This window comes from Entelurus aequoreus, linkage group LG16, assembly GCF_033978785.1.
Source record: "Entelurus aequoreus isolate RoL-2023_Sb linkage group LG16, RoL_Eaeq_v1.1, whole genome shotgun sequence".
In the NCBI taxonomy this organism is placed as follows: Eukaryota; Metazoa; Chordata; class Actinopteri; order Syngnathiformes; family Syngnathidae; genus Entelurus; species Entelurus aequoreus.
This window is the reverse complement of record NC_084746.1, coordinates 31,185,032-31,208,150: the sequence shown is the minus strand read 5'-3', so window position 1 is coordinate 31,208,150 and position 23,119 is coordinate 31,185,032. Positions and strand designations below refer to the sequence as shown.

The 23,119-nt window shown below is 40.9% G+C and overlaps 1 protein-coding gene and 1 long non-coding RNA gene across 2 annotated transcripts in view; one reads left to right on the top strand and one right to left on the bottom strand.

Moving 5' to 3' along the window:
- arhgap21b (Rho GTPase activating protein 21b) overlaps positions 1-23,119 on the bottom strand; it is a 64,439-nt gene that overhangs the window by 7,743 nt on the left and 33,577 nt on the right. The window contains exons 5-22 of the mRNA XM_062022637.1: positions 21,747-21,839; positions 21,374-21,452; positions 21,241-21,295; positions 16,164-17,703; positions 12,938-13,084; positions 12,687-12,789; positions 12,237-12,282; positions 12,039-12,164; positions 8,947-9,240; positions 8,814-8,875; positions 8,372-8,514; positions 8,164-8,306; positions 5,881-6,039; positions 5,728-5,806; positions 5,548-5,621; positions 5,399-5,488; positions 5,153-5,320; positions 4,971-5,076 (exon numbers count right to left, since the gene is read on the bottom strand). Of these exons, the coding sequence (XP_061878621.1) occupies positions 4,971-5,076; positions 5,153-5,320; positions 5,399-5,488; positions 5,548-5,621; positions 5,728-5,806; positions 5,881-6,039; positions 8,164-8,306; positions 8,372-8,514; positions 8,814-8,875; positions 8,947-9,240; positions 12,039-12,164; positions 12,237-12,282; positions 12,687-12,789; positions 12,938-13,084; positions 16,164-17,703; positions 21,241-21,295; positions 21,374-21,452; positions 21,747-21,839 (3,507 nt within the window). The remainder of the gene's footprint in view (positions 1-4,970; positions 5,077-5,152; positions 5,321-5,398; positions 5,489-5,547; positions 5,622-5,727; positions 5,807-5,880; positions 6,040-8,163; positions 8,307-8,371; positions 8,515-8,813; positions 8,876-8,946; positions 9,241-12,038; positions 12,165-12,236; positions 12,283-12,686; positions 12,790-12,937; positions 13,085-16,163; positions 17,704-21,240; positions 21,296-21,373; positions 21,453-21,746; positions 21,840-23,119) is intronic.
- On the top strand, positions 1,035-8,454 carry LOC133630845 (uncharacterized). The gene is made up of 3 exons (XR_009821350.1): positions 1,035-1,241; positions 4,057-4,216; positions 8,132-8,454. It is a non-coding gene; the product is annotated as an uncharacterized LOC133630845 (long non-coding RNA).

Below are 23,119 nucleotides of genomic sequence, written 5' to 3'. Positions count from 1 at the left end.
AGTTCCTGGTCCCTTCCCCGTGGTCCAGATTTTATAAATTTTTATTACCGGTAGTTACACTCAGATGATTAATCGAAGCAACAGAATGTAAATAAAAGCTTTTTTCTAATCCAATTTATCGATTCATTGTTGCATACAAAACAGAATAACTTGGATTGGGTTTGAATTTGGAGGTTTCACCGTAGATGACTAAAAGCTTTATCTGCTGTACATCAGAAAGAAGACAATCACCAGTAACTAATAATGACATCAGTGTGTTATATTTCCACCATAAGCAGCATTATCATTCTCCCTAGTCTGCCTCTTACGTCGAATGGAACTATGAGATCACAGCCCAGTATAGACGTCAGTATCTGCTTGAAACCTGAGTCACAATACTGTCCTGTCCCAAATTCCTCAAATGGTTCCTGCGCCCCTGAGGTGTAAAAGTGCTATCGATGGTCTATTACCAGTCGGGACGTGCTGCAGTGAACCACAATGCAACATCAACACAAGAAAACAATAAGACAAAACCTCCTGATTGGAGTGTGATCCACAACTACACTGATATCAAGTGAATATGTGGGTGCTTGTGTAGGTTTTGTCATTCAGTCCCAGCTCAGTCCCACCACCATGGCCCCCGCGCCCTCAAGACATCATGACAGATTGATGACCGAAGAGAACTTGAGGTTGAGCGTACCATGCTACTTGTCCTTGCGATCAGCTTGAGAGACAACAAGAGACAGCAAAAGGGGCGTTGAGAGAAAGTACAGCAGGCGCTGCTGTGTATCCCCTCAATTCGGGGTATTGCTTTGAATGTGAGACGTGCACACACCACAAGGGAAAAAAATGACAAACATCGACTTCTCTTTCTTTCTTTTTTATCTCTTTTCCTTCCTTTTCGCCCCCAATTTAAAAGAGCTGCGGGTTTCTGCAGACTAGGCAGCCACATTGGGCACAACACTCGTCCTTCCTCCTACAGTCCCAGCTGTCCACCACTGACAAAACAGAGTCCATCAGTGACATCATCGAGTGATAGACGCCGCCCACTTGGCCTGTGTCAAGATTGGGTAATGTGTGAGTGCTGGACAAAAGGGATAAGGGAGAGAAACAACAGACTACACACAGCAGGGTTAACAACTTCCATCCACTCTTTCTCTTTGCTTAGTTGGATTTGCTTTGGGAAAGAACATGCTGGCTATGTGAACGAGGAGGAAGGGGAGAAAAGAACTGAAAGAAAAGGAGTCGTCGTCGCAACACAGGTAAAGCACAGGGAGAGGGGGAAAATAATGGCTTGAGTGAAAGGAAAGAAATGAACAGAAAAAAACGAACAATTTAAGATAAATCACTGAAAATGAAACAGACTGCGAAATAAAAACAGAATAAAATAGAAGCTTATATTTCCCAATGGTCCGATACCAATACACAGAAGCACTGATTATACAGTAGTACCTCAGTTTTCGCTGGTAATCCGTTCCAAAAGGCCAGACAAAGAAAGTATGTATGTATAAAGCGATTTTTCCCCACATTTAATAAAGTGCAGTAATTTCCAGACCATATGCCGCAAATTAACCTGCCACGCTTTGAACCCTGCGCGTTATACAATGTTGTGGCTAATTCATGGATTTTTCCGGGTTCACAAGCGTCACATGCTGCCAATAAATTTAGACCAATTAAATTGCAGAACAGATCACGGAGGACCAATGAAATTGTTTACATTCAATCAAACGCACTCACACAATCATTTAGTCAGCTCGTTAGCACATTATGGCCTTGTTCACACTGCAGGTCAATTCCGATTTTTTGCCCATAGTGACTTCTATCATATGTTTTCATGTCATTGCGAACAGTGCAATTCCGAATTGTATATATCTTACCCAGGCCTCTATCATATGTGGAAATAAATCGCATATAAATGCGATGCGTCCTCAATGTGAACGCTCCTGACCTGAAGGTGATCAAAAAAAGCGTAATTATTCGCCATAACAGACACTTATAAAATAAATAGTTGACGACGCAGCAGAAAACGGGTAAAAATGAAATGTTTTAGTAACTCATGTAAAAGTGCCATTATCCTGTTTCTGACTGCTCGCCCACAGACACGCTCTTCAAGCAGACATCGAAGCAAAATATCCCGTAAAACTGCGAAAGCCAAAATACTTGTCCTCTTCCTTCTTAATCTTCTAAGCGCAATAATTTTGTTCGGAAAATGTTGACTTTGATTGCACAAAATCCTTGAAATTGCCATAAATGCGCCACTACTGAGACCGACTCGAGTTGAAGCCATTTTTACTTCCGTAAACTAGGCCTCGGCGATATATTGATTTTTTTGCCTCCATGAGCGTCCGTAGACCTCACCCGCCCTCTTACTTCCTTAGCGGAGATTTAAAATTTAGCTAATGCTAACACTAACGAGAGTGAGATGTTTGTTCCACAGAAAAGTGTTGTCAGTGGTAGGGCTGGGCGATATGGCTGAAAACTGTATCACTATATAAGTTTTTTATATTGATAAATATTGATGATTATTGATATTTTTTATGACTTACTTAAGCCTGTCAATAAATACAGTAAAACAATTTCCAACTTACCAAGGGTGCCATTTATCAGTGGAGGTGTCTGGTAGCCTGGTAGGATGGGCGCAGCTAAGGTGGTACAATGAATGCAGTCGATTGGAAGTTAGTTTCAGTTTTGAGACACTTGATGGCAGCAGTGTATAAGCTATTGAACACTACACAGAGTAGTTTGGGAAGCAACTAATTAAACCGACACATTGCAAGTGTCAGGATGTTGCTGCAACGTCTGCATAAAAACCGACAAAACTAAAGACAAGTTTCTGTTATTGAGTTGATATATCAATACATCAAATTTCTCTTCTCACTCTATGCAGAAAATCTACACTGCCACAGCAAGACAGAAAGACGGCGCAACCAATCTTGGTAGTTGATTCTGTTATGTAATTGGCTGTTAGCGTGTTCATCCAATTGCTCAGTGACACTTCCTGTTTCCTGGGTTCCTAGAGAGCGAGTGAGTGACTTCATGCAACGAATCTTGCTTAATAATCTCTGTTTTCCTCCGACCAAAAAATATAATTATATATCGAATGTTATATTGAATGTTTTATCAAACACATTTTATATTGATGTCGATTATGTGTCTATCCCGATATACAGTATATTGATATCGTTTAATCAGCCCAGGCCAAGTCAGTACTTTGGTTTTGCGGCAACAGGTGTGGAACAAATGACTGCACGCTGTAAAATTTATATAAAAAAGACAGCAGCACAACAAACATAACTTAGTTATTTGAAAAATCCATCCATCCATCCATTTTCTACCGCTTGTCCCTTTTGGGGTCGCGGGGGGTCGCTGGAGCCTATCTCAGCTGCATTCGGGCGGAAGGCGGAGTACACCCTGGACAAGTCGCCACCTCATCGCAGGGCCAACACAGATACAGACAACATTCACACTCACATTCACACACTAGGGCCAATTTAGTGTTGCCAATCAACCTATCCCCAGGTGCATGTCTTTGGAGGTGGGAGGAAGCCGGAGTACCCGGAGGGAACCCACGCAGTCACGGGGAGAACATGCAAACTCCACACAGAAAGATCCTGAGCCCGGGATTGAACTCAGGACTACTCAGGACCTTCGTATTGTGAGGCAGATGCACTAACCCCTCTGCCACCGTGCTGAAAACAACATTATTCAAAGAGTAAGATGCAGTGTATACAGTGTCATTTCAAACTACTAGTGTTGATCAAATAAAAGTTAGAATTGTTGTCCCGAGAGGGACAACAGAATTACCTCTGTCATTTGTATTCAATGGTTTCTTTTAAAAATAAGGGGAAAAAATCTGAAAATCGTAAATCAAATTTTTTGTGAAAAAATCTGAGATTGTATATTTTGGCCATATCGCCCAGACCTACCGTAAACACTTCAGTGCCTGTGACATCATAACATCATGTCCGCATGCGAGTCAGATTGCATTAATATTAGAAATTGCATTTCTTTTGGCAATTTGGCCACTAAAGAGATTGGTTTTACAAAAAAATCTGAATTGGACATCCAACCCTAAAGCCGAAGACGATCGACCTGGTCATGGAAAAAGGAAACAGCCGCCTACGGAACGGAACTGAACGTGCTCTAAAAGGCCAGAAAGCCACGCATTCAAAAAAGACAGCGCAAGCCCAGAGACGACCTGCCTGGAGACGAAAGTGAAAGCAAAAACGACTCTCAGGTAGGCTACTGTATGACAGGCACTTTTTTTGTTAAACTTTGTAAATGAACACAAGCACGTGTGTACATTTTTGATGTGTATACCTGCGGCTAATAGACGTGTGTTGCCAATAGATGTACAAATAAGCATTTGTCCAAAAATCTAGTAGATGCATCTTATTTTAAGTGTGCTCTATATTCCGGAAATTACAGTAAATCAAATGAATCAATTCAAGAACCTCAAAAATATAGACACAAAAAACATTTTGTAGTGAAAAATTATATTCAGAAAACAATGTAAAATAAATATAAATGATAAATGAACATTTACCATCACTTGTATCTTTATTAGACTAGGCGATGAGTGGTAATGGGAGAGGAGAGCATGCGGACATCACCTTCGTACATTGCTACAGGTTCTTTCTTAAATTCAATCGTGATTCTCACCTCACCATTCTGAATTATTTTGCAGCCGTATTCATTTAAAAACATTTTTAAATGACTGAGACACCAATGCGTGGGGACTCTTTGTTCGGGCACCAGATTCCGCAGGCAAATGCGCACTGTCTGGCCGTTCGATAACCAAGATGGTACAAAAAGATCTGCAAAAATTTTCGTTGACAATCGTATCACACGAAAACCGAGGTACCACTGTTGTTATCAATAAGCATGAAGTTAGTATTGTTTATACTTAAGATACGTGCTTTAATCATAGCATACCAATGAACTTTGCTGTGGTGATGTGAGTACAAGACGCTGACGTCCAGGTGACTTACCTGAGACTTCACCCGGAGACGCTGCAGTCCGTCCGATGTTGGAGAGCAGGTGGTCGATGTTGGGCAGAGGTTGCGACTGCACCGTGCTCTCCTGCTCAGCTGTGGTCTGCAGTAGGGAGGACAGAAATTGTATGAGGCCACACATTTGTACAAGTATGAAGGAGTACGAAGAGTCCACTTACTACAGGATCTTCATCGCCATCGTCCGTGAAGAACCAGTTATATTGTTGGATTAGGTTCTCCACTATCTTGCACTGGTCAGGCATGTGATTGACCATGTTTGTCATGTTGTCCTCGGAGGTTCGGACCAGCGTCGGGCCAAACACGATGGCCAGGTTTCGGGGTTCCATCTAAAAGAGATAAAGTTGAAACAAATGAGAAGTGGGTAGGAAGATGACGTGTGGCAGCATTAACGCTTTGTGTCACACCTTGTTTTTCTCACAGTTCTCAGAAACTTTCGTGAGGTGCTCACAAAGGAATTTTAGAGTTTCATAGTGGTGATCGGGCAATTCATGTATCTGTGAGAAAGAGGAGAGTTTCCAAGTGCTCTTCATTTGACAAAAGTGGTGTTTCTTACCAGTCTCTTTAGCTCCTTTAGTCTCTCCACAGAGTCCTCTGTTCTGTTGGCTTCAATAAAGTCTGCATACTTCTCTGTGAAAGAGAGGCCACAAAAAGTCTTAGAACTCATGCAGTTTTAAACAGAAGATTTCCAAACAAAGTTTTTCAAGTGTCTGTCACGGTACTTAAAAAGTCCCACCATTTGTAAACAGGGGGTCTGGAAGTTTTCTGAAAAAAGACTTGAGTAAACTACTGATGACATTGAGATCCCGCCATTTCTGTGAAGAAGTGAAATGTGTTAGGCGGAAGTCACACTCGAAGTACTCATAGGAGTCATGTTGCGGTTACTCACATCTTCTTGAACGTCAATGTCAGCCATGCCTTTAGTGTTAAGTTCCTCCTGCATGTTGGAGATGGCTGCGCTGTTCCCAGGAACTCTGTAGATCCCCTTGTACTCCAGACCTCGGTCCTCTACCACTTTACAACACACCTCCACGATCAGAGGAACAAACTATGATGGACACAACAGGACATTAACATTACTAAGTCGAGCTAAAAATCCAAAAAGATGAGAGCCAGGATTGCCACTCTTTCTCTGAAATTATTTTCCAGGACTTTTCCAACCGCTACAGAGACAAGATATTGCATTATACACTAATACACTACCCTGTTCACATCATTATTTGTTACAGTTCTTTTTGTACAGTTGTAACATGCATTTGCCCAAATAGTTTCTATGCTTATCACAAACATTTGATGTGCAGTCTATGGCTAGAATGTATCTAGGAGAAATTAAAACTATATCCCAGACTCATGCACTGCATAATACGATATCAGCACAAATCGTGGCACATAGTTGTATTGTTTTGTAGTGTGGAATGTTAGAAAAGGCTTGATTAAGTGAAATTACTCAAAGAGATAACAATGGTAGGTACGGTAAACACTAACCTATTTTTTGACTGGAATGGACTTATGCTGTCTTAATTAAATTGTTTTTGGTGACATCTAGTGGTCACAATAATGATGTTAAGCGTATGATTTTCATGACGGAGTTGAATGATGCAGACTTGTTTGTTACTGGATGCTTTGTAATAAGCTTCTGCCTTGAATAAGATATATGGAAGTAATATGGAATTAAAATTATTTGGATACTTGTTAATATGGACAAATGTCAAGTTTTAGACTGCGCTATTGGCAATTGGTAAATTATTTAACTGTCATCCCAGAAGAGAAAAACCTCATACACTTTTCAACTTATAGTCACCAGTTTTGTCTCCAGACACTAAGGGCCTGATTTACTAAGATCCAAACACCACGTGCCAAATGGCATGTGCATTCTATAAAGTAGCATGTACTATTAGTAGGCGTGTTATGTGTGATCTGGTAAGACTGCATGTACAATTCAAAAATGGTGCAGACCGCCTGATTTAAATGAGCTTTTAGCGTGTACAATATGGGGCATCACTACAGAAACACTCATTTACTGCACATTCGTATTATCATGCTTCCCCTACCTGTGACGGATTGCTCTCTTTTTAAACAAGCGGCACACAAGTAGCACGTTTTATGGGCATTTTAGCAGCAGTCATGCGGTGCATCCACATTGACCCTTTTTTTTAACTGCTGAAGGTGTACTAATGTGCTCAATACGCAAAAAATTGATACTTCAAGAAGTTTTTTTAATAGAGGATATATGTTAATAAAATATAGGCCTATTGTATGTGAAAAAACGAATGTCATTAAAAACATATTAAAGGACACCAAAACACATCAATTAAATTAAGTCATCCAACAGCTATGTAATTATAAAAGGATGTTGCTGAAAAGACGGCACCAAGCGTCTTTTAATGTTGTTCTCACCATTTCCAAGTCCTAAATGGCTGTCAAAGTGTACCAACTTGTCGGACTACGTCCTCAGTCTTCTTTTGTCCAGGTGAGATGCATTATTTATGATCTACAATAGACTTCCAGGTAGTACAAAGGCTTGCGATCACAGCTCTACTATAAATATTTTGTCTTCGTTAGTGCATATAATAAGAATATCACTAATACTTGGTTAATGTTTAAATCACGAAAAGTAAATGGAGTATTGTTGGCAGTTTTTGAATGGTTATTTATTGGATTTTATGGGCGAAATAGAGAGCCTCCCAATGGCTCCGCTGTAAGCGGAATTTTATTTACGTTTATTTACAAGTTAGAATGCCTTAAAAAAAAATCCATCTGTCGTCATGTCTTTCTTAATGATTGTGAATGATAGGCAAAATTTTAAAAAAGCGCAGTTACCCTTTAAGTAAATCAGGCCCTAAGTCTGAAACTCTTGTGACAAAGTCAATTGGAAGCCCTGGGTTGCAGAACTGCTTTAAGCGAAAATGCACAATTAAATGGCTGGTAGTGTCACGTGGGCCTGTGCGAGAAGCACTGTGCCTTAATGTTTCCCCGAAGATAAGGTGACATCAGAAATGCAAGCAGAATGTTAAACCCGTTTCCGTTCACTCACTGGCATAAATCATTTCCCAGGATAACCTAACCGTTTTCGTGACAACTGACATTTTAACCTAATTTCCATATTTTAATGACTAGGAAATTGGCCAATTGTTTTCCAGGACGCGTGGAGACCCTGAAGAAACACACTAACCCTGTTGCACTGTGCGGGAGGACAGTCATCCAACCGCACCCCAAAGGTAACGCCGGCCGGTGTTTTCTTTTCAAACGGCTTCCTCATGATCCCCGGAATGCCAATTTTCCACGCACCTCTGTCCCTCGGTGGACTGGCCTCATCTGATGCACACATGTTAAGTTAGGTACCATGTCCTCTTCGTCATGGGATGTGGATACAAGTTTACCTCGTAGCGCCCTGCGCTCTTCTGATTTCGGCGAATGAGGGCTGTGGCTTTTGCTCTCCGTCTTCCCTCCTAAAAAGGCTTGTTTGATGCTAAGGGACTGGCGGGAGGTTTTGGGGGATGGCTCAGACCTGCTGCTGGGTGCACTGATGTGGGGGGGTAAAGGCAACATATGAGAATCGTTGAGTTTGGTGGATTAACACAATAACACAATATAACATACACCCATAAACGTGGATGCATATGCAAAAGTGCAATATATTTATCTGTACAGTTATCTATTTATTTATATCTGCACCTTATTACTCGTTTATCCTGCACTACAACAAGCTAATGCAACAACATTTCGTTTTTATCTGTACTGTAAAGTTCAAATTTGAATGACAATAAAAGGAAGTCCAAGTCTAATTAACAAGGAGAATTTATATACAGTATGCCTGCTGACCTCATCATGTTGTATTCTTTGATCTTTCGACTGATCAAATCCTGACTTGTGACGGCAGCATTCTGAAAAGAGAGCAGACATATGCTTTTGTTGATGTCTTCTTGAAGAACAGCGGTCTGCAGTCCACACTTACCTCTTCATCTGGATTACTGTTTTCCTGAATGACTCTAATCCAGGTTAACATGTCTTCCCTCCCTTCGGCCTGGAACAAGTATCCGCAATCTGAAGTGTTCAGACGCAGCACATTCTTGCGCCGCGTGTCGCTATAGGAGATGTCAATCAGGCAGGCCTTGACACAAATTCGTAGCGGCTCTTCATCAGGCTGCGTGGTGACATGAGACAGCGCATCCTTCCTGTCTTTGAAGAGGGTCAGCGTGTGACCTTGTAGCACGGCGTACATCTGCTTCCATTTCGTTCCTCCGACACGCTACAGAGCAGGACACATCCAGGTTTGTTAACTACTAGGCCTGCACAATAACAAAAAACAATTGTGATCTTCATTCACACAATCTCATTTAAAAATAGACAATTTTGAGCTGTATCACAAACAAATGCTCCAATTTTATACAAGGACTCACGCTGCACTGTCGTTAGCATGACGACCAATAGGCCTACTTCCTCCTCACTCTCCCTGTCCTCCAGCGCGCCTCACCCACCTCAGTTGAGTTGGCTTAACTGCACTGGCCAACTATGTGCACTGGCTTTCGTTCATCAGCTCGCCGGAGAAGCAATCGCATGAATACATTTATTGTGCATGAAGCAAGCATGACATGTTTTTGACTAATAGATTATTTTGTCTTTCAAATTCTTTCTAATAAAAATCCCACTGTCGTTCTGGGACCTCACATAAAGAACTTTAGAGAGACCATTGGAAGCTTCTTTAAAGCAAAAAAAGACAACGAGCAGAGTAACAATAATTATTATAATTTAAAGTTATTTGTAAGAACATGACCCTGAGGGTCTATATTAGGGTTGGACATCTTTTTGTAATGGACAATTCTATCTGCGTTGGTCCTGCGATGAGGTGTCGACGTGTACCCCCCCGCAACCCACAGAGGTAAAAGCGGTAGAAAATGGATGAATGGATGGATTCAATGCACGTCTAGATACAGTACATGATTACGATTCAAGAATGATATATTTTCAAAACAGAACAATTTGATAAGATCCGATACAGTAATATTGTGTCATTTCGTGCTGTATTATTTTATCAAAAATATAATATTATAATCTACTTGTTAATTTACTGTTAGTAGCTAGTTATTTTCAGTTATAACATGGTTCTATTTCCACTTCTGTTGACATGTTGTTTGGATAGCTTACATTAGTTTTGGGGAATACTCCATATTTGGGTATGGATCCAATAGGCCATATGAATACTGATACTGTACTTAAAATGTTCAAAATCATTAAATTATAACATTTTTGATCACAATTATAATCAGAAAAAAACACAGGATGGAGGTGTAACAATATCAATTTAATATTTAAATTATTTCCTAAAATTGGCTCTGATTTAAACAATTTGGTTTTCGCCCTTTAAGATGTGTCCAGGGACTTATCTCCTGAGCCTGAAAACAAAAAGGAAGATTAAGGGATAACGATATTGATCTAATCACTGTAGTATTGTCCATATAATACTTGGTATCGTTACTATCGACATTTGTATCGATCCGCCCACCGCTGTGAGCTCTATTTTAACTGTTAACGCCGGTTAGCAAGGCTTGTTGTATAGTGTAGCGCAGGGATGTCCAAAGTGCGGCCCGGGGGCCATTTGCGGCCCGCAGGTCATTTTTTAACGGCCCAACAGCCCATTTTAAAATATGATTAAAAAAATTAAAAACATAAAAAGTGGTATGAAATACCAAACAGGTGAAATGCAACAAGAAAATGTTGCAATGTTTACTCTAATAACACAAAGTTGCTATGCAGGCTGTTTCTTTCTTTAAAAAATAATAATGAATCAAAATAAATGTTATTATGAATTATTGACCTATCCAAGGCTCCAATTACGTCACATTAAATATTGCACTTTGAGATATTTTTTTGGGTAAATGTTGCATATTTTGTGTTTGCCATATAAAACATTTAGCTGTTTTGTTTTTTAAAGAAGGGCCTAAAACGAACAAACAAAAAACATAAACAACAATACAACGTATAATTGACGGATAGATCTGAAGTTGATCTCGAGATTATTGTGTTAAAAGTAAACAGTAAAAAAAATGTATAATTTATTTTTTAACACTTTAATGAGTAGGAACCTTTTGGTTCCCCAATAATTTTTGTGTGATTTGTTTTTAAGTGTCATCGCTCAAAAAATAATAATGAATTAAAATCAATGGTGTTATGAGTTATTGACCTTTTTAAGGCTCCAATTATTATATAATCTGAAATATTCCACTTAAAAATTTTATTGGGTGAAAATATTGCATATTTTGTGTTTTTTCCATAAAAAAACAGGGTTTTCTTTGACAAAAAGAGCATACGACTTAAATTTTTAAAAACGTTATATTGACATATAGACCTAATGTTGATCTAGGGATTTAAAACTTGAATAATAATAAAAATAATAATACTGAATAATGACACATTTTAAAAAAAAATTTTACCCAAACCCTTTGAGGTCCCTGGGATCAAGTCTGAGTGGAGGCCTAAATGGAAATTTTTTATACATATATTATATTGGTTTTTAAAATAAAAAAATATCCAAATGGCCCCCGCTAGCTTTGATTTTTCAGTGTGCGGCCCTCAGTGGAAAAAGTTTGGACGCCCCTGGTGTAGCGTGTTTATCTGTTCTCATCCTTCAGTGATATTTGTAATAAACATTGCGTCTTTGCTGCCATGGAGGTAAGGATTGCTGACTTTACACTGTGGAGGGACGTGAGCCGCAAGCTTGCGAGTATAAACGCATAATTGGATCGCACTGCTCTTAACGGAGCATGCGCATCAATCATTTTGCGGACATTACTGTCTCTCGCGTTGTTTTAAAGATAAACTCTCAACCGATTGCTATTCTCACGCGATACATGGCTCATGTTTCTACACTTGAATAACGCAAAAATACATAGCTGATTTTTAAAAATTATATTGGCTGCCATCGACACAGCCAAATCGCTCGCTTGTCAACCCTAGTGATAAAATGTAATTACGATTTTTTTTACAGAACCTTGCAGTTATAATAACTACCCATTAAAAATAACAGTTTTACTGTAACCACTAACATACCTTATTTTTATCCGTACAAAGTTGCCTCAAGCTAAGCAACCCTTCTTTGGAAGAATCAGCAAAGATATCAGAGGAGGAATCCCTTCGAGATCCAGAGTCACCCGAAGATTTATGTCCATCCAGCGCCTGTCACAAAGACATGTGAGCGCATCAAATCAGTGACTTTGTTGATTCTGATTATTATTACCCACAACTCACCTTCTTCAGGCCCCTGAGACTGGGCAAATGACTACTAGATGACCGTCTGAAATAGGACCACAGAAAGAGCATTTGAAGGATTAAAGAGAAGGAGTGGATGGCCACAATGGTGCATAATAGGGATGTGAATCTTAAAAAAACTTGTGATTCAATTTGACTCAGATTCCTGGTGTGATGATATGATTCAAAATCGATTATCAATTCAAACTGACTCTTAAAGTATATTATTTGGTATATAGATTGTAATAAAACCTTTTCAAAACATGTTAGAGGTTACGAAAGCTCATTTTGGCTGCTGACATATTATGTATAAATAGCAAGTAGGCCTTGAGATGGCCTGAAAACGTCTTTATAAAACTCGCTTCAGAATTGTAATAAGAATGGCTGTTTTTGCAACACTGTTAGTGCATCACAACAAAATACAAAAGGGCAATAATGCTTTGTACTGACCCTCTTCCCTCTTCCTGGTAATTGTCCAGTCCTTCATCATAGGACTTAGACCGTTCGGTTTGGCTCGCTGTTTCAGACTCCAGCAAAGCACTTCTCAGGGACTCTAGAGAAGAGCATGTTAAGATCAGTGACAATGTGAGGAATTGCCATAGTCGACAATAAAAAACATGATTCTAGGCTAAGGGCATTATGCCTTGTCAAGGATTTACTGACATTACGATATCCCAACGACCACCAAAGCTTTTTTTTACCTTGGTCGTGCGACAGCTGTCGGCGAATGGGAGGACAGGGTGAGCCAGGACTGGAAGGGCCTGTAGCAATGGATGGTGGAACAGATATCACGGCAGAGGGTGGAATCAGAACAGCATCCCGGTCAACACTGGGGCTGACTGGCTCATCTGTGATGACAAAAAGTATACTCAAATTAAACATAAATCAAAAGGTTGCTTTTTGATTAAAGAAACGTTCAGCAGCAAGGTCGCAAACTAGAAACAACTGACCGCATGTGATGTCTGCATGTAATCTTGAACTACATTAAACAATGCTGTAAAAATAATTGGTTTTAATAATGACAGCATAAAAGCTTTACAAGATTTCAAGACATGAAAAGACAACACAAGTGGACAAATGACAATGACCTTTGTCTTCTTATAAATAATGATAAATGGGTTATACTTGTATAGCGCTTCTCTACCTTCAAGGTACTCAAAGCGCTTTGACAGTATTTCCACATTTACCCATTCACACACACATTCACACACTGATGGCGGGAGCTGCCATGCAAGGCGCTAACCAGCAGCCATCAGAGGCAAAGGGTGAAGTGTCTTGCCCAAGGACACAACGGACGGGACTAGGAAGGTAGAAGGCGGGAATTGAACCCCAGTAACCAGCAACACTCCGATTGCTGGCACAGCCACTCTACCAACTTCGCCACGCCGTCCCTATAAAATTAATCGAAAAATTTAACAAATGCATATTTTGACTCAATGGATTACGGGTAAATGAATTATCAGCAATTGCACGGATTTTACGGACCGTCTGGCTCAAGTCCCCCCATTAAATATGCGTGGTGGTCAAGCTAGCTCTGTTCTCAATGGTTACTAGGCGCCATTTCGAAAAAATGCCCTATGCTTGTGTTGTTTTCACCTGTACGAATCGTTCAAATCGCGAAAAGGATAAAAGTTTCTTCAGAGTTCCTCGAGAGGTAATAATCAGTAAGGGTTTGTTTGATATACTTTTAATGTTTCTTATTTCCAATTTAAATATTATGTTGATATTATTTGTATTTCTTAAACATAGGTTTGCTACTAGTGTTTCGAAAAGCACCAACTCGGCGAGTCTACATAAAAGAAAGCAAACGTGAGCAAAACTTAAAAGAGTTCAGTTTTTTCCCAAAGGCATCAATCATAATTAAATCTTTCAGCACATACACAATGTTGACATCTATAGTTATATTTTGATTAAGATGGAGAAATGCACGTTACTCGTATGGCAGTAGATGCAAAGTTAAATCATAAAATGCAACATTACCCAAGCAAAAACGCTGCATATTTTTCTGGGAGAGTCTTGATAGCAAATTCCTTGACCCAGCCACACACAAAGAAGTTGTAGACCTCCACATTTTCCCAAGTTTTCATCTGTTTTGTCATGTAGTATGGCGTCTGTACCACAATAGTTCGATAAGTCTGGGAACGCGACCGACGTATAACCCTTGATATCACTCGACAAATCTTTTTTTAATAAAGTATAGGGATCTATTCCATTGCATAGTTAGATTTTTTGCTCGTATCTGCTTTTTGCAGGAAGATTTAAGCCTCTTTTGTACTCAAATAGTTTGCACGCTGCTTGCTGTACAACAGCCATCTTGGCTTGGTTGACCATTACTGGTTTTCACTTCCAGGAAGAAGTCACGTGACGGAATACAAGCAATAGACATGTAGAAGGAGTAGGATTAAGTAAGATCTACTTCCTTCTACCACTCCTTTTTGGACATGTTTAATTGTGCAAATGTAACCATGTGATTACTGAGTATGTAGTAGTAGGTCGTGTGTGTCAGTACAATGAATTAATGCCAATGCATGAAGACAAATTATTTACTCGCCAAAGTCCACTTTCTGAAACAGCTCAGATTATCATAAAGCTTCTCTCTGCAGGGGCATTTGGAGCTAAATTTAAAGCCGCTGTCCCAGTTCTAGCCTGTACAAAACTTCAAAACAGGCCAAACAAAACATTTCAAATACATCAAATGAGAATTGATGGGAATAACATAAATACTGTGGAAAATATGTAATTCTCATCATTAAAAACATGTTGAATGTGTGTGTCTTAGCTACACAAAAAGATGTGGGCTGATCAACGTGACTGCTGGCCCTTCAAACAGGCCATTGATGGTAGCGCTGTGGTCCGCTCAATCAAGACACTGTTCTCCTGAGCCATGGCACCAGTCCCAGAATGGTAGTCTTGGTGCATTATCACTGTCACAGCTTGTTTCGGTGCACCTGGCCTGTCATGCCAACACGACAAAGCAACAATACATGGACTATGGTCTCTCGAGTGCAGGCGAGTCACTTGTCCAACGTGCGGCCCGGGAGCCATTTGTGGCTGACAGCTCCTTTTTATTGACCCACGGCACTTTCTTAAAACAACATTTTTTTAAAACCCAGCAAAAATTCATAATGATTCAAAGTTGGCCAAACAGACATACAGCTTTTTTAACTTAGCATACTAGATTGTTTTTCCAAATTTTTTTTACAGATGAAAAAATATGAAAATGTTCCACCCCTCAGTGAAAACGACCTCTAGTCTATGGTATCACAAAAATACATCTAGATTGAGACAAACATGCAACTACAGCATACACACAATAAAACACAGCTAAAACTCATAGTGATTAATTCCAATGAATATTGAATTTTTCAGTCTCGCCTAACTACTAACACTCTCTAACCGCCACCAACCTTGATTTATGTCAACAATCTAGGATAACAACTTTATTTGCAAGCGTCTTGGCAGGATGCGATGTACACAAACCAGAACACGCTGAAATAAGATAAGCATTATGCAACTATGTGGTTTGGTAGTACACAAACTATTAAGATTAAGATTAAAGTACCAATGATTGTCACACACACACTAGATGTGGTGAAATTTGTCCTCTGCATTTGACCCATCTCCTTGGGGAGCAGTGGGCAGCAGCGGCACCGCGCCCGGGAATCATTTTGGTGATTTAACCCCCAACTCCAACCCTTTGATGCTGAGTGCCAAGCAGGGAGGTTATGGGTCCCATTTTTATAGTCTTTGGTATGACTCGGCTGGGATTTGAACTCCAACCTACCGATCTCAGGGCGGACACTCTAACCACTAGGCACCGGAAACATTCATCTTTAGGAGTCCTATTACAAAGATTGCTGCTTTTCCTCATACTACAGTTGTTGCTATGACAACTAAGAACTTGAAACTCATTTAATTTCCACTTACCAATGAATGGTATAGAGTCCAACGACTCATCCAGGTTGCTGGAGCAGGAGGTGTGACGTTCCCCGAGGCGACGTATGTGCATCTCTCGACGTGCGTCGTTTGGAAGCCAGCATGCTACCACATCAGCAGTGGAATCATCTCCATCGTCGTCATTTACAGCTAAGATGTAGGAAGGGTGGCGCAGAGGGCTAGGGTTCTTTCCAGAGGGAGGCTTGGGTCTCATAACTACCCCAGACTCGGAGAGGCTCCGTCCATTTACCTGGCTTTGAGATTCTTGATGGGTTGCTTTGAGGATGCCAGACTTCTGAGGCATCGGTTTTGGAGTAGAGCATGAAGAGGACCTTTTCGCTACAAAGGCAACGTCCCTGTCAACTTCGACCGGTTGTATGCTTTCAGCTCGCACTCTGTTCTGGCCTTGGTGAGTGTGGCCAACATGGTTAGATTTGACTAGAGCTCTTTGGTCACCATTTGCTCTCATTACAAAATGTTTCTGTCTGTCAGAAAGTACGGGCGAGGAGTGCATCTGGATAGAATCTGGTCCTTTAGTGTGCATGGAAGGATTGTGTGGCCCCCTTGAGCCACTGTTGTATCCAACAGAAGGCCTGGACAGCATGGCATGTCTGGGCATAGACTGTCTGCTGGGTCTCGTACCAGGAGCTGCCCTTCGATATCCTCCTCTACTCTCAGAGGGCTGAGCAAGCTCTGTTGGGTCAACATAATCTATGGAGTGTGACCGAAGTTTGTGCGTAAAGCCATCTTGAGACACGCTCCTAGGCGTCCAGTTTCTGGCGTGGCTAATCCTTTCGGAACTGATCATGCGGTCCTGGGAGGCACTGCGTGGGGCATTTTGGAAATGGGGTGAAGGTCCATGGTAAGAGCGTTCGTGGGAAGTACTCCTCCTGCGTATTCCCTTAGCTCCCCAGTCAGCCTGGGGAATGTGATGAGTTTCAAAACTATTTTGGTTGGAAGATCGCAGGCTATCTAGCCTTTCCTGGATAGTGCGACTACCATGAGAATGGATACCTTTGTTGTCAATGTATTCCCTGTAAGTTTGATAAGTGCGCCAATCAATATTTTGATGGTTGCCAGGGTAGTGAGGTGTTGGTCCTCTATATGGAGCTAGTCCTGCACCACTGGGATAGACATCAGACTTTCGATGGTGAGGATACTGGGCTAATGATGCAGGCCTCCCTCTGACAGAGGCAGGGTCCATGTAATCTATTCTATGTGCCGGACCCATACGTCCCATATGGTCTGGTGGAACCACCACGGTTCTCACGCTGTCGTTGCGCATGCACACTGCCATCTGACTTTTTGGATATGACTGAGGAGGAAGAGAAGGGGGCACAGTGATCTCCTTGCGGTACCCATGATCAGAAGGTGCCGTTGACCGCCTGATGCCCACCGAGTCTGTCGCCCTGGCCATGTCCATAGGCTTACAGTCTACTCTGGGGTAGCATACAGGGGGAGGCTCAGGAATGTGAGAGGCATTTCCACTGTAGCTGCTGTGGCCACGGAGGTAGGCATCCTGGGAATAGGCCTAGGGACAGAGCAATAAACTTGTGTTAAAATAGACAAGTGTTTAAAGTGTCTATAACAAATCAACAGCGAACCAGTAAATGCTTACAGAAGTCCAGGGTAACATTCTAACGGTTACTTCAAGTGTGTGTATGTGTGTGGGTAGGACATGTTACAGTGAGAGTTAGTGGAGGCGTTGGCAGTACAGGAGTGTCAGTAGTCTTCATCTGCTTCTTATTTTGAGTTTGTAATATTTTAGGATTTAATTCCAGTCGAGTTTTACAGCTCATCATTTTTACTGCATAACTCCTACATCTTTTCACAATGAGCAGTGTTTCTCACAGATTGGCAATCACTTTGTGATGGTGAGGGCATGGCCAAGGGCTGTGTCAATATGACATTGAATAATTAGCATAATTGACTTTGATGCATTTTTTAAAAAAAGGCTAAAACAATTGGTATTCATATATCTAAAGACAAATCTGTGCTATAAGTATCAACATATTTCCATAATACAATATATCGTTTTGCAAAATGTTTTAATTGTTTGCTAATTTTATTACCAAAACTTAAAACAGAATACCCTTTGTACACCCCGTGTTTGATTACATAGATTATTCAGCCCTCCTTGAATTTAGAGTGTATTTGGCAGATAGGTAAACAGCCCCTAAATTAGAAATGAAAAACTCTCATTTTGAGGTTGCGTATTGCTAGTTGAATAAAGTTACCGTACATGAAGTGCACATACATGTAGGAATCATGTCAAATTAACAATACAGTTTAGCATTAACAGGGGGAAAAGCAATACAACTCTGAATTGCTGCTTGCTTATTGCTAACATACAATGGATGAGCTCATTGCGAAAACATGATTGCCAGGAGATGGCAGCAGATATATCACCTGCAATATAGATATATTGCAAAATATTAAAAGTATTTTTTTCCCGCCTCAATTTTTATATTTAATTTTTTACTTGTGGCAGCCTTAAGTATACCTGTGGCGGGCCGTCACAAGTAAATAAATGTATGGGAAACACTGATGAGCAAATATGTGGATATAAATAGACAAAACCTGTGTGTCTATTTACCCATGCCAGACTGACAGATGCCTCAGTCAGACAGGAGGTGCCCTCCCTCATTGTGAGAGCTATATTTAGCCTGTCCGATTATGCCCCAAGGCCTATAAAACTATGGAAAAAATCAATTGTTATCAGTCAGTTAATAAAATATTTAATTATTAAACAACTACAGCTACACATTATTCCCCACTTAAACCAAGAATAACCTCTTTATGGTATACTCTTAATAGTATGTCTAAGAAACAAACAAACGGATGTGTATTGATATGAGGACTTTGATCAAGCTGCCATCAAAAACTTACATAATGCTGTGTGGGCCACAGCAGTGTTTGGGCTCTGTCCCTCCCCTTCACAAGTATGCATGAGAATGCAAGAGAGTTCAGGAGTCACTGGCCTTTATCACAATAATGATATCTGACAAGGAGAATAAAGACTGGGCGAGGTTCCACTAAGATGCCAGCTTGAGTTCTCACTCTAACAGGTAATGTAGGCACAGTCAAGCGGCCATTTCTGTGGTAAACCTGAATCGCCAGCAAACAGCTGGCCGACAGCAATAATATACGGTTGAAGAGCGCTGCTTGTAACGCTGGCATGCATGCCATATGCAAAATGACACAGTATGTACAACATGTTTACGTCAAATAGCTAACTAGTCAGCAGTTTGCTTACCAGATTAGTTGTATCCGGACAAAAAGGCTGCCGTTTGAGCGTGTGAAAATGAGAGCGTTAAGACATGAAGACAGAGGGGGTGGAAGAAAAAAGGAGACCAGCAGAGGGAAATAAACATGCTGTCAAGAAATGATCACATTAAAAGAGTACAGAACATCAAACAGCTTGGGCAACGCCTGAACTTGTCAAGCTAAAATGATTCCCGAGTCGCAGCAATACAGCGGGAAGAAACAGCGTACATGAAGCGGAGTGTTGCCACGTTACGACCTGCCTGTGACAGACTGTCCTGGGCGAGGCGGCAGGAGCAGAAGCTTGCCTCTCATGTTGCCGCTAAGCCTCCATGGTTGTATCTATCCTCAGCCACAATATTACGCTAACTGAATGAGGTGCCTCCAGTCTCCCTCCTCCTCCCTCTTCTACTGCTCACATGACAGAAGCGGCAGCTGCTGATTATACATTCCACTCTGATGGTAGAGCCCCCCCTTCCAGTCTTTCCTCCTTTCTGCTTTTCCTCGAGCATCAACCTGTTCTAAACGCAGGGCAGTCAGCTGATTTCATCCTCTCATCTCCGCTTATCATCCATTCTGGCATTTTGTTTCCCCCTCTCTTGGCATTTCCTCTTCTTCCATGGGCTACAACTCCCTCGGTTTTCTGCACACATAATGTAGCCTCTCCCAGTCTCTTTGCTAAGCAACTGCTGCTTGTCTCCAAGCAGTTTGTGTGTGCCGCCTCCTACAGTGAAATGTCATCCTGCTAGCATCTGTGCAAATGTTCTTGTTTAATGACTATACCTTAGTCTTTCTACCTTCACTGATTCCCGCCACATAATTTTCATGTGGCTGCAGGCCACCTGATGTGTAATAGTGAGGACAGTAGAATGACATCAGAGGCATGATAATGACAAAAACAGAAGAGAGTGGAGTAATATTTAAATGTTTCAAATGATGACATATCTAAGAACAAGGCTAAGTGAGTATAATGAACATGATTGACAATTAGTTAGTGTAGCATATTCTGGACACCATACATGATTGAATCGCCAATAAAGATATGACGCTGCAACAGAGAGTACACAGGGGAGATTTCAAGTTAAGAGCTATTGGCTTTCATTACATAAACAGGCTGTCAGATATGCTCGGGAAACGATTCTTTTACATCCGCACATAGCACTTAGAGTTGAGTGCAGTTTCACTTTGCTTTTAATGTGCAGAGTGCACATTGTGGCACCCTGTCTGCACTATGCACAAAATGTTCATAGCAAACGAACTGGATATTATCCTCATGCAATGTCAAGTTTGAATCTTAGAGGAAACTATTACAAAAAGACAAAGGGAAATTGGGACGAATGGGACACACACACACAGTTTCTCCCTCCTCCACCAGCCATGAGTCAACTGTGGAATGTCACCACAGAAATCGCATTACAAAGCTTTGGTATTCTATGACCTACACACAAAGTTACACAGTGGAGTTAGTGCTGATAACCGACAAGGAATGTAAGAGTCTATCGCACGTAAACATTTCCGATTTTCAATCAAGACCATGCATGTACTTCCTTAAATACATTTACACTGTATATTTGAGAAACTGCAGCATTTAGTGCAACTTCAAAAGCTATCCTGCCCTGATTAGAAGCCCTAGATATAGAGCTCTGATGGGATTGGGATGCCTGCATTTTAGGATTCCCGTCTCCTCGCTAAAACTAGAACATCTCTCTGGGACAAAATGTCATGGAGGGTCATTCGTGGTTCGAAAATAGAACAAATGGCAGTTGTTATGGTGACACAAAGCAATATAAAAAGAGACACTTACCAGCTGTAGTATATCTTCATCCTTTGGCATCACACAAAGTTCAAGAAAGTCACCACTGCAAAGAAACAGGAAGGAAGAAAATGACAAGACTATAGCCAACATGAGCCATAATGGTTGCTTTATTACAACCTACCTGTTTTGGATCACTGTTATAACATCACAGTAAGCTTTCCCAATGATGCTCTCTCCATTCACCTTTACGATGCGATCACCTAAAAGATATTAAAAGCAAATGTACTCCAGAAACCTTAGCTTACCAAAAATAATTTTGTGGGGAACGACAGTTCACCACAAAATTATTTTTGGGTGATATATTTTGAACTTCTTTTAAGGTTTATTTTACTACTGTATTTTATTCATCCTTCCATGTTACAATGTATAAGTGACACTGTGTGTATTTTTTTTTCCAAAATTGTTTCTTATGTCTGTAGAGCACTTTGGCTAACTGGGGTTGTTTTTAAAAGTGCTATATAAATGAATAAACTGAACAAAATTAAAAGACCAACCTGTACAGAGGCCAGCTCCGTGTGCAGGGCCACCTTCCTTGACTTGCTTCACAAAAATAGTGTCCATCGGCTCCAGCCTATTACGCCGCCTCCCTAACAAGAGAGTGAAAGTGAAGTTTTACTCCATACACTTATCTAGTGGTTTTTCCACAGCCGCTAAGGCTGAACCTGAAACAGGAACTAGAACATTTGGCATTGAGCAGCAAATATTTATGTGAGAAGACAGATGGCTGTGTGCGAAAATGAAAAGTGGGTTTAATCACAAGATTCTGAGGCATGTGAATCATTACTGGGACAGCAGAATGGGCAGTGCTCAGGCTAGTGCTTGGCCGCATTGCACTTGGGGCAGATTTGAATAGAAATCATAGGTGGTGGAAAAAGGCATCTCAGTGGAGGGATATTGTTTGTGTGTGTTTAGTAAGGTGCATGAACAACTGCTAAAAGCAAAGAAAAACCCGTTTTCTCGTGCTGTCTCTGTTTCCTAGCAGCTGCACGAAGCAGGCAGGGGGAAGAAAAGAAAGAAGGATGTGAGTGAGAGAAAGAGAGTAGGAGAAGGTGGAGTGACAGTGGGCTCAGCTGCATTACTCCCACTCTTTCCTTTCACTCTCAGGGTCTCCGCAGTGAAAGAACTGTCCGTAGTTAAAATTCTGGTAGTTAGTCAGCACACCACGAAACACTAACTACACTTCAATGGGAGCCAGCACGAGAAAAGATTGCTCATTTGTAAAAGCGACAAGTGGCGTTTATAAAGAATTGACATATTCAAGCAGCTGTGTACATTTCCTGAAAAGTGGAGGACAAATGAGTGCCTACAGAAGTCCTCTCTTTCATGGAAGCTTACTCATGCACAGGCTCATCTTGTGGAACCACATTATGTAATAGTGCAACCAGACATGCGCTCTCTAGTGGGTGAATAGGGAACTACAATTTTACAAGGACAGAACCCTGTCATTTAAATGCATTGTCCAATTAATTTGTAAATGAACATTCATTATTTACTCAGTAGGTTAATTAGGTTTTCTGTACGCAGTGCACTATAATTACCTTCATCCTTCTAGATAACAGTGAAACAACCTGCATGTGCACACACCCAACATGCACATCGGGCAGCAAAAACACAAAGGTTAACAATAAACAACAAAAAGGGTTCAACTCGGGATACAAAAAGTGATGCCTTGATGTCAGTTAACGTTACCTCGATCATAGCAAAAGTGAGACGAGACAAGAGAACATTAGATGACAAGTGAACCCAAACTTGAACTCAGAGCTGTAACAGAGGAGCTTTGTCTTGAGAAGCTGCAAACTAATACAATACAATAATTGATGGTGGCATTGAACTCTGCAGGGTGAAGAGCAGCACTGCCATTCACACT